This window comes from Colletotrichum gloeosporioides (assembly GCF_011800055.1).
Source record: "Colletotrichum gloeosporioides strain Lc1 chromosome Unknown consensus_2, whole genome shotgun sequence".
In the NCBI taxonomy this organism is placed as follows: domain Eukaryota; kingdom Fungi; phylum Ascomycota; class Sordariomycetes; order Glomerellales; family Glomerellaceae; genus Colletotrichum; species Colletotrichum gloeosporioides.
The window spans coordinates 30,051-46,144 of record NW_025544647.1 but is presented as its reverse complement, the minus strand read 5'-3'; the positions used below and the strand labels follow the sequence as shown (position 1 = coordinate 46,144).

Sequence of the window (16,094 nt, the reverse complement as noted above, 5' to 3'; positions counted from 1 at the left end):
ACGCCTTTCCCTTCATATCCCAGCATCCCAGACGACATGAGCCCCGTTAATCGAGGCATGAGTAACCACCTCCATGACTGTAGTCAGAGTCACGGGCCAGGACCTGTCTCAGCGCCATTTTCGAGGATGGCTGTCGGTCATTTATCTCAGACGATTGTGGAGATGATGAGGAAGGTACTCCAGGTCAATGCAGACATCAGTTCCCTCTGAGAGTGCAGTCATGTGCGGACGGGTCTTTGCGAAATGGAATCACTGTCATGAGAACATGAGATTCTATCATTGCATCAGTATCCGCTCTCAACAGCGTCATGTTCAACGTCATGTTACTATGCTCTTTGAGCAGCATCAAGATCTTGATTGGCAAGAGAATCCTACAATAAATATAAAATAGTCTATCAGATAGTATAGTCTCTCTTCCATATTTTAGGAAAAGGGGGCTGTCTAACGTGAGCATCAGATCGTGTGCGTATCTGACAAAACAGAAGAAACGAAAGACGCAACTTCTATCCAATGCTTAAGAACACCAGTCAGACCCCAAGCTTATAACCTCCAGGGCAGAGCCGCTGGAACGTCTTCTCCGCATCGTACTTGTCCGACACAGCTATCAGTTTCTGAAAATTGTCCTCCCCATAGCTCCTGATGACATCGACATTTTGCGCAGCGTTGTTCATCCACAGGTTAGGCATCAGAGCATCTCGCTGGCGAGCCATCTCCGTCACCTTGGCCATGAACTCTTCATCCATCCGAAGAGCTGCTGCATCGTCGGCAGGATTGTCCCAGTTGGATCTGAAGTTGAGGGCTATGTGCGGCCAGTGAGTCAGTAGAGGCTTTGCAAGACTCGAGTTCTAAGGTGAAGACATGATCTTACAATTTTGGTTGATATCCTGCCAGCCGCCTGGGTTGCCCCCTTTTCTGTTCGATTCGCGGATGGTGTACGGAGTGATGGGGTTCCAAGACATGGCGATGGTATGTCCCTCCAGCTTGGAAGACTCATAGTGGGCGAAAAGTAAGGCGGAGATCTCCTTGTACAATTCCTTGTCGGCCTTGATGTTGATGTTTGCTCGGTTGATACTGCGATATCACGACTGATTAGCATGTATAACTCGCAAAATCTAAATTGATTTGCTGACCGTGCCGTGTAAACACCCATGAACTCCGGGGTAATGTTCTGCGATGCCAATGCCGTGAGGGTCATACGGGACATGTTTGTCGCTACCGGCTCAATGTCCAGCAAAGGCTTGATCGCGGACGGGTAGTCACCAGTGAAGTCGAGCTTATCCGTGAACGGGATGAGGTCGATGATGGCGAGGTTGATCGCAGGTATGAGCATCTCCATGCAAGTGACCATGAGGTGTGGATCCTCAAGGAGAGGCCCGGTCTGCATGTCGTAGAAGGCTCCGAGGGCAGCGTCCCCCTGACTCGGGCTGTATGAAAGCGGTCCGTGAAATACACCGTTCGGGAGAGGGAAAGTGTTCATGTCGAAACGCGTGACAATGCCAAAGTTGTTAGAGCCGCCTTTGAGAGCCCACCAGAGATCCGTATTCTCCGTGGCGTTGGCATTGACGACTTTTCCACCGGCGAGAACGACCTCAAAATTGGTGACGTCGGCGCTGGACCACCCACGGCTGCCGAGGAAGTATGACAGACCATCTGGAGATGTCGGTCAGAAATCTTTGTGTCTTGATTCCACGAGTCTCAATCGCAGCAAGCAAACAAAAGGAAAAGGGGAATGTATATGGTAAGGGGACACGTACTTCCGGTCAAGAGACCAGATATGCCAACGACGGCCATCTCTCCGCCCGTGACTGCGAGGCCTTGACTCTCAAGAGTTTCATAGACTCGGCCCCAGTGGTTGCCAGGACCTAGACTTACTACTTCACCAGACGAGTTGAGTGAGAAGTCGTTCATCTTCTCCAAGGCAATAAGAATACCGTCCTCAATGCCAGCCATTCCAGGATGAGTGGTGAATCCGAGCCCGCGGATGGCAAACTTCCTCTGGAAGAACTCCAAGATCTTCACACAGGATGCCACTTGCTCCGTGCTCTCCGGGGTGAAGACTGCGGCTGCATTCAGGCGCGGTCGGGAGCCGCTGTTGGGAGTTAGCAAAGTATTGGAGGAAGTTTGGATAAGACGGACGTCACTAATAGTGACCGCACCAGACATACAAATATTTGTTGATCCAGGAAGAGTAATCGGCGCTCTCAGGTAAAAACACGTTCGCTGGGTACAGAGCGCATAGCAGCTCTTCCGTGTAATTCTGGCTGGCTTCGACATTCTGATGGATCTGCGATATCTGCTCCTGCGTCAGTCCCAGGGTGAGCAGGAAGCTCGTGATCTTCTCTTTGTTCAATTCCATTGCCATTGATAGGTTCGAACGAGAGCACTTGAAGGCACAACAATGAATGGTCTGTTGCAATGAGAGATGGAGTTAAAAAGCCGCAAGACCGGGTCGTGTAGCCAGGCAAACCGAAATAGAGTCTCAAGCGGCTATTACTGATGGTTTCGAAATTGAGGTTAGAAATCCTCAATGCATATATACTCAGCTAAGCGACTCTGTGTTGATCTCGACAGTATATGTGATGCTTTCTTCTGCTCCCGGGGTCCCGTGAAATCCGGGCCCCGAGTCTTGCACCGTGCTTCGGGCCCGGGCGCTCGGAGTGGGGCACCGCCGCAGCGCCGGAAGGTTACGAATGAGTCACTCGGCCAGTCCTTTCAAGCCAAGTCGTGCTGTTCCCTGTCAGCTCCACGCCTCAGACACAAGCGATTGGTGAGAAGTATTCACTCTCTATGAAAAGTCAGGGATGCTGAAAGTTGCCCTTGATGATAGCCCGGAATAGAGAAAACGAGCAATGTCAAACTCACAAAATGCTGTTCATGTGGAGAGAATAGTTCCACAAGAGAGATTTATTGGACGTGGTCGTGATACTCAAGCGGTATGAAACCTCACTTTCATCCCCTAAATCTTCTGAAAGGGGGCTATGTGAAAGCTGGTTCCCCAATACCTGTTAGAGATATTCAGTCCTACCACACGGTGCCAAGAGCACATTGATTGACACCTCACATTACGCATTCACGTGTTCCGCTTCTCAATAAACAAGCGATGACGGAAAGATGATGAGATTATAAATGGGCATGTCTGATCCATCAGGTTGTTCACAAACTCTTTGTTGGCTTGCGAAGAGCACAGTTCGAAAGTGGTGTCTGAGGTCTTCGTCCAGGAATACTTACTTTTTCAATCTCCCGAGAAAGTGCCATGGTAACGACCGCTTCATCAGCATGACTGAGATCTCTTACCAGAGTTGTAAGGTTGTGGGTTTGGCAAGTCTGGCATCCTCAACTCCACCATCTCCGTTTCCACGCACTTACACGCAGGCGTAGCCCAAATCATCCTCCCCAGAACACGGCCGTCCTTCTCGAGCACCGCCATCCCGCCTTTGAGTGCCATCTGGTACTGCAATCCAGGGATCCTCCACGCTCGCGCAAGCCGAACCTCATTCGCGGGTGCGAAGAGTCCCGCGCGGAACAGAGACGTCTTGTGGCAACCTGTGCACGTAACAGACACAATCTTTGAGTGTGGCTTGTTGTGGACCGTGCCGGCATGCGCGAACATGAGTCCGAGCCGGTTCTGCACCACTCCGTCTACGATGCCAGTGAGGTGAAGAACGTCGGCGAGCCACATGATTGCGTCTGTTCCTCCGAGGCCGAGGGTCTCCACCCGCCATTCTGGACGCCATTCGCTGCGATTGTATTGGGTCATGAGCATGTTCTCAAGGTCTCGAGCGGTGCCTTGGTCTTCGATGTGCTTCATGACGCTGTTAGTGTCTTCGCCGAACAGTCTGGTCCCGAGCGTGGCCACGAAGTCGTGCAGATCGGGGCCCGTCTGCGCCAGGGTCATCTCAGCGCAGGCAGCGAAATGGTCGAGCGGAGAGTACCATGGTGATTCAGAAAGCATGCTGACGGTTCCAATGGGCTGGAGCCTGGCGCGGATGGCATCCTCATGGGAGCCGTCAGTAGCAACCTCGGGTATATGGTCCGGAGGTGAGATGACCTCACCCATCCCCCACGTCCACACGTCATTGTAGCACGTAAACATGTTTGCCTCCTGAGGTGGCTCGGACATGGGGAGATTTGGCGTCATGAATAGGGGGCTATAGTCTCCCGCGAGGAGGCAAAGCCAAGCGACATGAAGATACCCCCGGCGGAAGGTTGGCTCCGGGGGCTCTTCGTAATCACTCTGGGTAATGCCGCGGAGGCCATGCAAGAAGTCCATCTCGTCACGACATCCCCGTTTCGACAAGAGGGCGAATGCCATTGCGAAGTTTGTTCGATGGAGAGATCTCACTTGCTGTAACGGCCCCAGGTTCCACGGTACCAGGTTTTCTGACGTTCGCATCCCGACGCTGTCCTCCAAGCCCCACACGTCGCCGCCGTGAGCCTCGACCTCTCTCCCCCAGACCTGCTGAAGTGTTCCGAGAAACGCTGGGTCAGTCCCGTCGTCGCCTTGCACAAGCTGGAAGTCGCCCGTCATCATCCGGACTGACCGACTCCGCACGAACTCCATGGCGGTCCACATGCGCGTGAACCACTTCTCATTGCACACGCCAGTCAGGCCGCTCAGACGTTCGTGAGAGGTCCTTCCGCGATGTAGCTTGTCGACGACTGCCGGTGTGAGACCGTCGAAGTGGATGATGGTAGTTTGGGCCTCTTCAAAGATTCTGTGAATGGTCAGGAGGATTCGACTTTTCAGCTGGTCCGTCCATTGGGGAACGCTGAAATAGTCGTGCCAAAGCTCTGAGTCTGGCGGGAACTGAGGGTCTCTCTCAACGGTGAGGAAAATCCTGACCGGGCTCTCGATTGCGAGGTGTCTGACATGTAGGGCCTGGGGTGAAAAGCGGTGTTGCTGCTGAATGGCCGAGATCTGGGGGTCCCAGACGTGAGACACAGTGATCATGGGAATACCTGCGTCCAGGAGACAGTGAAGGTGCCTATCGAACAGCAATATGTTCATTCCGAGATGCGATTCGACGACTCTGCTGCATCGCGGAGATAGGTCTCGGTCACTGATGATCGCCGACACTTTGAAGGTCCGTACAATGGCATCTTGGAGGAAAGACTCGCCACACACGAGGCATCGCAGCTGTTCCAGTTCCGCCTCGTACCAAAATGTTTGTAAGTCTGGAGCTTCACCCATGCTGCGTGCTTTGTTTCTCGTCTGCAATCCGTATTCCCGAGCGACTCTTCGCACAACTTGAGCCAGAGAAGGCTGCGACATTGTGGGCCCAACGGTGGAGGTGAGATACTGTTTCCGAAGTTAGCCCCGGACGAATATTAGAGACTTTTGTCTTCTTTTGTACAAATCGATAACTGAGTAGTAGAACGCCAAGCCAAGCATAAAATACGAGACTTCCAAAGAGGGAGCTGATGATGTCAGACTGCGGCTCATGCTGTCTGCTTACTTGATGTTGATACATTAATCCTACCCTCCATACCTTAGCTCCCGTCTAGGTCCAGCCGTCATATCACGAAGTCAGCATGATATCCCCTTCAATTGACATTCCTCAGCTCTCAGCAAGAGGCGTTCGCGATTAAACTGAAATGGCCTCGCACTTTGACATACTAAAACATTCGAAGGCGACGGAGATTACAAACACATGTCCAAGGCCAGTAATTTATGGAAAATTCCCTAGCAGGATTTTGTATTGAAATATCTCTATACATAAGAAAATAGGAGTAAGGAAACGCTTGAAAGAAACAGGGTTTGGGTATCTTGATCATCATGAAGCCAAATACGTCCGCGCCGACGCATAATGGCTTTTCAATCCTGTAAAATATGCAACCGAAAGCACGTCCGAAGCCGACGCGCGGTGGTTGATAAGTCCTCATATCTCATGCACATACGCCTGTAATACCGACGCATTCGTGCTGAGCTCCATCACCAGAGCACCCTTACACCACACTCACACCAAGCCCCTTTTTAAGCAGAAGTGGAGGTAGCAGCAGGAGGAGCTCCGGAGCCGCTAGGGAAACCGGTGCCGCTGGGGGCATCGCCGCCGACACCGCCGGAGCCGGAGTTCTCAACGGCGACGCCGCCGGAAGAAGTGTACTCGAAGCTGTAGCTGGTGTCGTAGCTGGCGGTGCGGTTGATGCCGATGGTGATCCAGCCGAAGATGCCCTCAGCAACGTCATCACCGAGGTAGGCGTACTGGAAGAAGGGGTCGGAGTCGGCGTTGCTGCCGAGCTCGTCGCCGACGACGTGGTCGTCGCTGTTGAGGGTGATGTCGACGGTGTTGGTGTTGTAGGGGGCGAGGGCCTCGACGGCCTCGACGAGGTCCTGGTCCCAGAAGAGCTGGCCGATGTGGGCGGCGTGGGTGGAGGAGAGGGTGTTGTTGGGCAGGACGGTGGCGTCGAGGAAGGCGACCATGTGGTGGTGGGTGGCGCGGCCGGAGTAGTGGCCCGGGAAGATGGTGGTGAACTGGACGACGCCGTCGTTGTCGGTCTTCTGGACGCCGCGGAGGGCCGTCTTGTTGAGGTTGGAGGCGTCGTCGCCGTTGCCGTTGGAGCTCTCCTGGACGCCCGAGTAGATGCCGGTGGCGTTGCAGTTCCACAGGTCCCAGTAGAGGTCGGTGATGGGCTCGCAGGTCTCGACGTCGATGAACTGGCCGTCGAGGACGACGTCGACGCCGGGCTCGCCGTCGCGGAGGTCGGAGCGGATGTGCTCGCCCTTGACCCAGAAGGGGCCGATCTCGCCCTCCGGGTTGAGGATGCAGGTGTGGTTGGAGCCGAAGATGTCGGTGGACGGGGTGGACGTGTCGATGCCGACGTGGAGCGAGGTCTGGTTGTGGCCGGTGCCGGCGGAGTCGACGTCGCGCTTGGCCTTGCGGATGGCGCGGTGGTAATCGATCGTCTGGGCGCGGCGGACCATGGCGCGGGCCTGGAGGTCGCGGTAGGCCTTGGTGTTGACGCAGTTCTCGAGGCCGCGGCGGGCGAGGCCGTGGTGCTCGTGGCGGGCGGCGAGGAGCGCCGGGTGGGGCTCCTCGTGGTGGCCCGGGTGGGCGGCGCCGAGCATGACCGAAGTCAGGAGGAGGAGGACGGAGGAGTGCATCTTGGTGGAAAGAGTGGTGAAGATGTTGTTTCTTGGTGTTTTTTGTAAAGATTGTGGGAGATTGTTCTGTTGAATGAGAGTGCTTGCTAGGCTGAAGTCTTGTTGATCCAGGCTGGCTTGGTGATATCTCCTTTCAAGATTCCTTTCGAGGCTGGAATCATCATCTTCTTATAAGTGATTCTTTTGGCGCTTTGCATCTTCATCATCGGAGCCTCCGCTCTTCTAATCCATCCACCCCTTTCCTCGCCTCCGTCACGAAAGGGAAAAAAATTGCAGCGCCCCTTCGCTTGACGTCTTCATCCCGCTATGCGTCACCCGTCGTCGTCACCGACTGCGTCCCGTCATGCTCTAGAATCCCAGAGGTTCATCCATTCTTTCTCGTCAAGTGGATTGACCATCCGGACGAACGCCACATCGAGAAACAAGCAAACACCTTCCCGTGGATCTTGAAAGTCTTGGCAGTCGAAGCTAAAGCTTTTGATATCCTATGAATACCGTCAAAAGAGGCATTCACGTCGTCAACAATGTCCCGAAAACGTCAAACGAGTCGATTGTGGTTGGTTCGCATTTGCCCCAGATTACACTGCCACGAAGCGAATCTGGGGCAAATGCGAGCCAACCACCACGCCGCAAATTCTCATCAGATCGTGGGTTTTTCTGGTGTTTAATATCGATCCTGGCCACCCCGCGGAATCCGTGCCATTACAGGCTTACATTGTGCGCGCGATGATTGGCTCACGGGGAGTTTTTTTCTGCTCATCCTTAGATCGACGTTGGATCTGAAGTCGTAAGCTTTTTTACACCCCTTACTTCCCGCGCCCTACATCCCGGTCACTTTTACATACACTACACGACAGCACACTACAGCCTCAAAACTGGGGTAAACTGACGACAAGGAATGGTTGGGTAAAACGGGATGTGGGAGTGTAAAGTTGAGATCAACGTCGACTTAGACTAATTGCAGCCTCCCCTTACGCGCGTTCTAGAAAGGGACAATTGGAGGAAGCCACCTCTATCATCAAGGCACTGTGCCGCGGTTCGGGGCCGAATTCTTTTCGGTATTCGGGTCTTATTAGAGTACCGATCTACTACAACCTCTACGGAGCAATCACAGAGTTGAGAGAGTTCCACTCTATGTACAGTCCGAACTTCTATGCGGGAAGTGGGACCCGCGGGCTTAGTCTATACCCTTACGCCGTCGCCGCCGCCTTCTTCTTGGCCTGCCTCTTCTCAATCTTCTCCAACTCCATGTCAATCTTCTTGAAACTCCAGCTCTTCCAGAAGGGAGGGTAGAGGAACGGGCGGAGGTCAAATCTGTTGTCGTCGGGGGCTATTTTTGGGGGTTGGAAAGTCAGCGGAAACGTCATCGACCCGATTGGACGGTACAAAGAGGACTTACAGTAGTCGTTGCAGTGTAAGGATGGAGTGAGCGTCGTCATCTTGTGTCCTGTTCCCGTCGTCATTAGTCACTTCTCTTGTCGTTATGAAATGTGCGGACGAGACTCACGGTTGATTGCGTAAAAGTGGAAGAACTTCTTGACCTTCTCGGCCGTCTGTCTCGGGTTGTAAAGCGGTGCCTCATCATCGGGTGCACGCTCGCGATGTTCGTCCCAGTCGTGGACGAGGCGCTGGAACATGCCGTAGGGGCCCAGCTTGTTGACCTTGCGGAGGCGGCCCATGATGGTGAGCTCCGGGTATGTCATGCCCATGTCGACCTCATCGCTCTGGACGTACGTCTCCGAGATGGGTTCCTATGGGGGTACGCGTGAGTGGAAACTCCTCCTCTGTACGGGTATGGGGGGAGGCAGCCTCGGTGTGAGGGAAGTGGGAGGAAAGATTGGAACTTACAAGCTCCGCAGTCGGGACCGCCGTGAGGAAGTCGTGGAGACACGGGATGCCAAAGTCCTTCTCGGCCCAGGCGATGAAGCGCTTGAGGTCGGACTTGTCGATGGACCCGATGGGGTTGATGTCGGCGCCTGTAAGGGTGTGTGTCAGTGTGTGTCCTTGTCAGGGGCGGGACCCGCGTATTCAGCCATTTGCGCGGGTTAGTGCCCAAAGCCTCTCTGAGAGGCTCAAGGATAGGCGTTCTTACTGGAGCAATCATATCTATGCTAATGTCAGTACACCAACGTCAGTGCTTACGTTTTCTGAATCGCTTACTTGGTGAAGTATCCTCTCAAAGACTCGCCAACGTTTGCACTGCCCAAAACGAGCAAGCCACCACCACCAGGGCGGCCTCTGGCAGTGGGCAGAATCTGTCCGTACTCGTACGCCGTCACCATACGAATTCTCGCCTGGAGGCACTGCAACATCAGGTTCTCCTGGACGGTGCCGCCCTCGACCTTGAACTTGGGCTCGAAGTTGTTTGTGGCTTTGAGGAGGTTCTTCTGCGCCTGGTAGATCTCGTCGATGTCGAGGTTGATATGGTAGCTACCAATGGCCTCGGCGAGGTCCTTTGCACGTCCGCGGGTCTCGGCGGAGCTCTGTTCCCTCATGCCCATGTAGATGGTTGAGAAGACCTGGTTGCAGAGGGCCTGTGGCGTCTTGGGGAGAACACCATCGCCTTCGTACTTGGCGATGCGCTTTACGTCTTCGATTACCTGGGCATTGCCCTCTTCGACAGCCTTCATTACGATGCGGCACATGGAAAATACGATTGCTACAATGGGTCAGTTGGTGTTGGGACAAGGTGCGAAGGAGACGGACTTGCGGTTGCGCAGGAGTCGATGCCACCACTGAGTGGAACGAGATATCCTGCTGTTCCAGACCGACGGAGGTACTGAGAGTTGTCAGCTTCGCACAGGCAAGAGACGCCAGTAACCTTACATCCCAAAGATAGCATCCAGCACACTGCGCAATCTCCTCCTCAACAGAATAGAACTTGGGCTTAATAGGAGGTGAAGGGCGCTTCTCAACATCCGCATCGTCGTCCTCGGAGCTCAGCTCGAAAAACGTCTGGATCCTCTCGTACTTGGCATCAGACCGCGCAGCCTGCAGACCGCGAGAGATGGTAGAGCGGTAAGCCCGCACCTCCTCCAAATCCACCGTCGCAGTGACGACCTCGACATCGTTCAAGCTGAACTGCGATCCCTGCGCCACAACCTCGCCGTTGACCAGAATCATGGCCGAGCCGTCGTAGTACAGCCTGTCACCGTCGCAGCCCTGCTGGTTGGCATACAGGTAGATGCCGCCGTTCTTGCGCGTGGCCTCCATGATGAGCTGCAGGCGGGTGTCGAGCTTCTGCAGGGTGAAGTGCGAGCCGCTGGAGTTGGTGATGATCTCGACGCCGTCGAGGGACATGGCGATGTGCGGGGCGTTGGGGGTGAAGAGCTCCTCGCAGGTCTCGGCGCCGAAGCAGGTGTCGGGGGTCGAGACGACGGCGTCGCCGAAGACGACGTGCGTGGCGCCCTGGATGTCCTGCAGGATGCGCGGCAGGTGGTACTGCTCCGTCGCGCGCGGGTGCATCCACGGGGTGAAGTGGCGCATCTCGCGGTAGTTGCCGTCGTTGGCGAGCCACATCTTGGGGCGGATCATGAGGATCTTGCCGTTGAGGCAGAGGACGCGGCAGTTGAAGCGCTGGTTGCGGTGCTGGACGGGCATGCCGATGTCGAGGAGGATGTCGTGGCAGGACTCGTCCAGGAGGATGCGGCGGAGCATCTCAAAGCAGTGCAGGTAGAGGTCCTGCTCGAGGAGGTGGTCGAGGCAGCCATAGCCGCAGATTTCGAGTTCCTGGGTTGAAATTAGTTGACTGAAACTTCGCATATAGTTTCCGAAGACTGAAGGAGTCGTTGGGTAAGCTGAGAGATGAGTGACTCACAGGACCGACACGAAGTCGGGCTCCGGCGGCCTTGGCCTTTTGGATACTCTCAATAATGCGAGCAGTGTTGCCTTCCCACTAGAGTTGCAGAGTTAGCATTGTCGACAACTCGTGATGAGGGGTAGAGACTCACGTCCAGAGCCCACTGGTTGAGCGAACATGTCGCTACCGTGACAAGGTGACCCATGTTGATGATCTTTGTTCAAGTCTTTGTTTCAATTAGTTGTCTGATATTCGAAAGTGTTTGTGGAATGACTTGCCTGAAGAGTTGCAGTCTCGTCGCGGATGCCCCTCAATTGAGGAAGTTACGTACACTGCCTTGAGAGCAGATGACTCATCCAAAACCAGAAAGTCGAGCGCCTCAATGACTTGAAGTAAACTTGAGAGTCGGCTGCGCCGTTGGAACGGAGGGAGAATTTGTATTTGTTCTCTCAAGCTCAAACACCAAACGTTCTGAACCGGAGAGCTTGACGGAGCAGTTTCGGCATTACGGGTCAGTTGGCTTCAAAGACTCAGCGGCGCATCTTATCAAACCCCTCACCCCCGGTATCGCATGTTAGTGCCTATGCGCGTTCCTCCGCTCAAACGCTAACATCTACGAGCTATCACCCGTATGAACTGCTGCCTCCGGCGAAGTCAGAAGGGCATGCGCGATTTTGGCAATTGCGAACAGGAGTCCTGCATCTAATTATTCAATGACACATATTGAACCGCGTGTTCATCCCACCGTCAAACAAACATTTTGGGTGACATTCCACGACTTGTAAGTGGTAGTCCTAATCCCTGTCAGGATCAATCCCCGCCATCAAGGGCCGGGCCATGCACCACACATGCTGACAATTGCCGGCCGAGCTCCAGCGAGCCCCGGCAGCTGTCGCAGCGCCTCGGCTCAAATCCAACCACCAAAAACCACACTGCGCAACTCAACACCATCACGTCCACGATACCCCCATCACGACCTAACTCTCAATCAATTCAACTCCCCGACGCCGTGCCATACCTCCTTACCAAGAACACCAGACCATCGAAGCCGAAAACACCACAACTCGACAAACAACAAACCCGCGCCCTGCCTCGCGCGCGCGCAATGCGCAGCCGCCATTAACAATGTCGTCCTCCCCCGAACAACCACAACACCCGACGCTCCCCTCCTCACCATACCCCTACGCTTCCGCCCCCGACATCATCCGCGCCCACCAGAAAGACGCCTACTACAAAGGCCACCTCTCCAACACCCTCACCTCCCTCCACCGCCTGCTCCTCGGCGCCCGCTCCGCCCACTCCGCAACCTCCCTCCACCGCCTCCTCGCCGACACCCTCTACCTCGCCCTCACCACCCTGCCCGGCAACCGCACCCTCGGCGAGGAGTACTGCGACCTCGTCCAGCTCCACGTGCCCCCCAGCAACCCCTCCGCCGCCGAGCTGCCCGCCCTCCCCCGCCGCGCCTCCTACATCGCCACGTCCGTCCTCCTCCCCTACGCCCTCGGCCGCCTCCTCCCCTCCGTGCGCGCCCGCATCCGCGCCGCGTTACAGTCCTCCCTCCCGAAGGGCCAGCAGCCACCAGGCACGACCCGCCAAAAGCTCGCCGCCTACATCCTCGCCAACCTCCCCAGCCTCACCTCCGCGGCGCCCCTCCACGCCGCCACCCTCGCCGTCTTCTACTTCACCGGCACCTACTACGAGCTCGCCAAGCGCCTCCTCGGCTTCCGCTACGTCTTCACCCGCAAGGTGCCCGACTCCCCCGACCGCGCCGGCTACGAGGTCCTCGGCGTGCTGCTCGTCGCCCAGCTCGCCGTCCAGTCCTACCTGCACATCCGCGCCACGATCTCCGACTTCTCCACCTCCCGCGCCGCCCGCGAGCGTGCCCTGGCCGCAGGGCATGTGGATGTGTCGCTCGACGCGAACGCCTACGCGGCTAACACGGCCGTGCTGCTCTCCGAGACGGGCACGCCCGGCGGGAACGGGGCCGGCGGGGCGAAGGTTGATATTGCCGCGGTCACGCACACGCCTGTGGTGGCAGCGGAAGAGGCGAGGTATGATCTGAGCGACGAGAAGGTGATGGGGTACATTGCGGGCGCGGCGCAGCGGAAGTGCACGCTGTGTCTGGAGGAGCTGAAGGACCCGTCTGCGACGCAGTGCGGGCATGTGTTTTGCTGGACGTGTATTGGGGACTGGGTGCGGGAGAAGCCTGAGTGTCCCCTCTGTAGGCGGGAGGCGATGGTGCAGCATATCCTGCCCCTGAGGCTTGCGTGATGGGAAAGGGGGTGTTTGCGTTCAGCTGCCCGGTGAGGCGATGCGGAGTTTACTTTTGTACATTTACACTATTATTATTACAATGATCCGAGAGCTTGGTGGTAAAGACCAGCGGTGGTGATTCTTGATCCTGAGTGTATGCAGGACTGGAGTTTACATGAATTCAAAGGCATCCAAGGGCAAAGAGTTTGTACGAAATGAATTATATACCACAGAATAGAGGTACACTCATGAGATGATACAAAAGGTATTAGCACACTCCCGTCACAATTGTCAAATCAACAAGATGCTCAGAGAAATGTAACGAGAGACAGAAAACGTGTTGGTCGACCTTCCTACTCAATACACAGAAGAGTTTGAAAAAGTGTGAAGAAACATCCCCCTAGACACTGTGTCGCCGCCGCGCTTCATATCAATGGATCAGATGACTCGTCGGTTGTAAGCTTTGAAGACCAGCTTCCTGGGAGCGATGCCGACCATTGAATACGATGAACAGGGGCGCCAGTGTCAAAAAAGAGGAGAGAAAATAAAAAGTGATACTGTTTGTCGACCAAGACAAGTGATCCGAACACCTTCCCATCCCCACCCAACGGTCCGCCCTTTCTCCCCTTGAGGAGGGCCCGTTTGCCCATTCCAGGGCTCGATGGCTCTCTATTCCATCGTGTAGGTATCATGTGCCATTGTGCGTTCCAATAAAAACAGTAGAAAAAAACATCAAACGCTTAAACTCCGTATCCTTTATGAGTTCCCCAGCCCGGTTATCCGTTGGTTACAAAAGGGTGTTGGGGGGTTGGAGATTTAACTCAAGCAGCGAAGACTGCTCAGGCAGTGAAGAGTACAATCTCTCCACGCTCGTTGCGCCTCATGCGCAGGGAGCGCCACAGCTCCTTCTCCTCCATGAGCTTACTGAGGCTGTCACCGGAGGAGGAGCGCTCGCGGTGGAAGCGCTTCAGGGCCTTGTTCATGCTGCAGCCGCGCTCGCTCTCGGGGCCCTTGTTGACGAGGGACAGGAAGACGTCGGCGCGGGGGCGGAAGACGACCATCTGGTTGTCGTCGCCGTCGCCGTCCTTCTTGCTGTCGCGGGAGCCGGGGCGGTACTCGATGAGCTTGGGGGCCTTCTCGCCGTCGCGGTGGCGGTGCGAGGAGTGCTTCTTGGACGAGGACGAGACCTTGCGCTTCTTGGCCTTGGTCTTGCTGCTGGTGTTCATGTTGAGGAGGCCGAGGATGTTGTTGCCGATGCCGCCCTCGGAGGACTTCTTGTGCTTGGAGTGCTTCGTCTTCTTCAGCGGGCTGAGAGGGGACGGGTCTGCGTCGCCGCCGGAGAAGTCGGGCGACGGAGGGAAGACGGGACGCATCATGGTCTTGATGCCGCCGGTGAGGCCCGAGTGCTGGAGACTGGGCGGGGCGTCGATCATCATCTGGTCGGTATCGACGTGAAGACGCTTGCGCTTCTTGTCCTTCTTCTCGCTGCCGTCCTTCCTCCTCCTCTCGTGCTTGGGGGCGGGTGTCTCGTAAGGGTCAAGGGGAATGGAGCCGGCGCCGTATTGGACCATGGCCTGGGGGTCCTCGTCGACCATGGCGCCGTCCTCGTCCAGGAAGGTGCTCGCTTCATAGCGAACCAGTTGTGTCTCTTCGTTGACTTCCTTCTGGCCGAGCTGGAGCGTTGAGGCGGTGGGTGTTGCTGCTTCGAGGAAGTCAAAGACGTTGGGGGCGGAGGGGGGTGTAGGTGCTTCGGGCAGGTTGGCCGGGGAGGCGCCATCATCGCTGCCCCCGCCCTGGTATTCGTAGGTCTCGAAGACGTCCTCGGGGACGTCCTCAACGTATGCTACATGAGCCATGTTGTCGTCGGGAAGGGGTACGTTTTGCGGCTGGATGTTGTTTCTATTGTTCTGCTTCTTATTGTTGTTGTTGTTGTTCTTCTCCTTGTAGAGGGCGCCTTGATACTTTTGGGCTTCGCTCATGCAACTCTGGCGTTGGGTTAGCACATGACTACCTTAGCCTTGGAGACGGCGCCCGTTGGCGGCTCGAGGAGGAACTGGTGGGACTTACGGTATGAGAACGATATTCGGTGCCGGGGAAGTAGACCATGCAATCGATGCAAGTGTAAGTGGCGCCTCGACAACGGTTTCTGTGCGGGTCGAGCTTCTTCTTCGTCAAGACATCACCACAGTTCTGTGGTTGAGCGAGGCGACAGGTCAGTGATGTTGCGCAGGAGTTGCTAGAGCAAGATAATTGGATTCTTGGGGGATGAAGAGGGGTGTATGGTCGGGGAGGCGAAGGAGGGACGGGACGAGACAGTGACTATTAAAGAGCATCCAAGGGGAAGTGGAGGGGTGTTTGTTTCCGTTGCTGGAGGGGTGTGTGTCTTGTGTCTTGCTTGTGTGGAAGGTGTGTGGTGTGAGGATGTGATGTCAGGTCAAGAGGTTATAATAAGACGACATGGGGATCCTCGGGGGGGGGGGTACCGACGGGGGGGTCGTACGCAGAAGTAAAGGGACCCTTGGGATGGAGGGGGAAGAGGACGAAGAGGAAGAAAAGAGGGCGACGGGCGGGCTTACCTCACAAGAGAAGGACACCATGATGAAGGGAGCGACGCTGTACGATGATGTGTTGTCCTTACAATGGGCTTCTATTGGGCGCGGGACGTTGGGCTGAGAACGGTTTTGACTGGGTCGCGGTATTTAACGGAAGAGAATGAAAGGCGGTTTGGGGAGGCGACGGAATGACCGTGGTGTATCTGTCGGCAGGCGGATTTGCAGAGTGCAGATTCAGGGCGGCGCCTGACTGGCCGGGCTGGCGGGCTTGGGGGATCGTCAAGAAGTGGACTGCAATGCAAGCCGGGACGTGCCTTGTACGAGACGAACAAGGGCAGACTCGGGGACGACACTGAGTGTTTTGGAGCTTTGGGAAGCGTAGCTGAGA

The 16,094-nt window shown here is 55.7% G+C and overlaps 5 protein-coding genes across 5 annotated transcripts; 1 reads left to right on the top strand and 4 right to left on the bottom strand.

The window, feature by feature from the left end:
* Positions 1-527: 527 nt before the first annotated feature.
* Positions 528-2,356, bottom strand: GCG54_00004991 (putative FAD-linked oxidoreductase; the record flags this gene model as incomplete). The annotated part of the gene is made up of 5 exons (XM_045405025.1): positions 528-799; positions 869-1,071; positions 1,131-1,650; positions 1,755-2,089; positions 2,166-2,356. 5 exons carry the CDS (start codon positions 2,354-2,356, stop codon positions 528-530), a joined length of 1,521 nt encoding a protein of 506 aa, XP_045271209.1.
* Positions 2,357-3,271: 915 nt separating this feature from the next.
* GCG54_00004990 (uncharacterized protein) lies at positions 3,272-7,102 on the bottom strand (the record flags this gene model as incomplete). The annotated part of the gene is given in 3 exon segments (XM_045405024.1): positions 3,272-5,181; positions 5,964-6,017; positions 6,028-7,102. 3 exon segments carry the CDS (start codon positions 7,100-7,102, stop codon positions 3,272-3,274), a joined length of 3,039 nt encoding a protein of 1,012 aa, XP_045271208.1.
* A 1,190-nt stretch (positions 7,103-8,292) lies between these two features.
* GCG54_00004989 (Glutamine-dependent NAD(+) synthetase) lies at positions 8,293-11,106 on the bottom strand (the record flags this gene model as incomplete). The annotated part of the gene is made up of 10 exons (XM_045405023.1): positions 8,293-8,432; positions 8,502-8,549; positions 8,610-8,853; positions 8,951-9,078; positions 9,195-9,208; positions 9,263-9,761; positions 9,809-9,881; positions 9,929-10,831; positions 10,920-10,997; positions 11,053-11,106. 10 exons carry the CDS (start codon positions 11,104-11,106, stop codon positions 8,293-8,295), a joined length of 2,181 nt encoding a protein of 726 aa, XP_045271207.1.
* Positions 11,107-12,026: 920 nt separating this feature from the next.
* GCG54_00004988 (Peroxisome biogenesis factor 10) lies at positions 12,027-13,172 on the top strand (the record flags this gene model as incomplete). Its single annotated transcript, XM_045405022.1, has 1 exon — positions 12,027-13,172. The coding sequence occupies one exon, from the start codon at positions 12,027-12,029 to the stop codon at positions 13,170-13,172; it is 1,146 nt and encodes a 381-aa protein (XP_045271206.1).
* Positions 13,173-13,993: 821 nt separating this feature from the next.
* GCG54_00004987 (UPF0743 protein) lies at positions 13,994-15,751 on the bottom strand (the record flags this gene model as incomplete). Its single annotated transcript, XM_045405021.1, has 3 exons — positions 13,994-15,139; positions 15,222-15,344; positions 15,731-15,751. The coding sequence occupies 3 exons, from the start codon at positions 15,749-15,751 to the stop codon at positions 13,994-13,996; spliced, it is 1,290 nt and encodes a 429-aa protein (XP_045271205.1).
* Between the last annotated feature and the right edge of the window lie 343 nt (positions 15,752-16,094).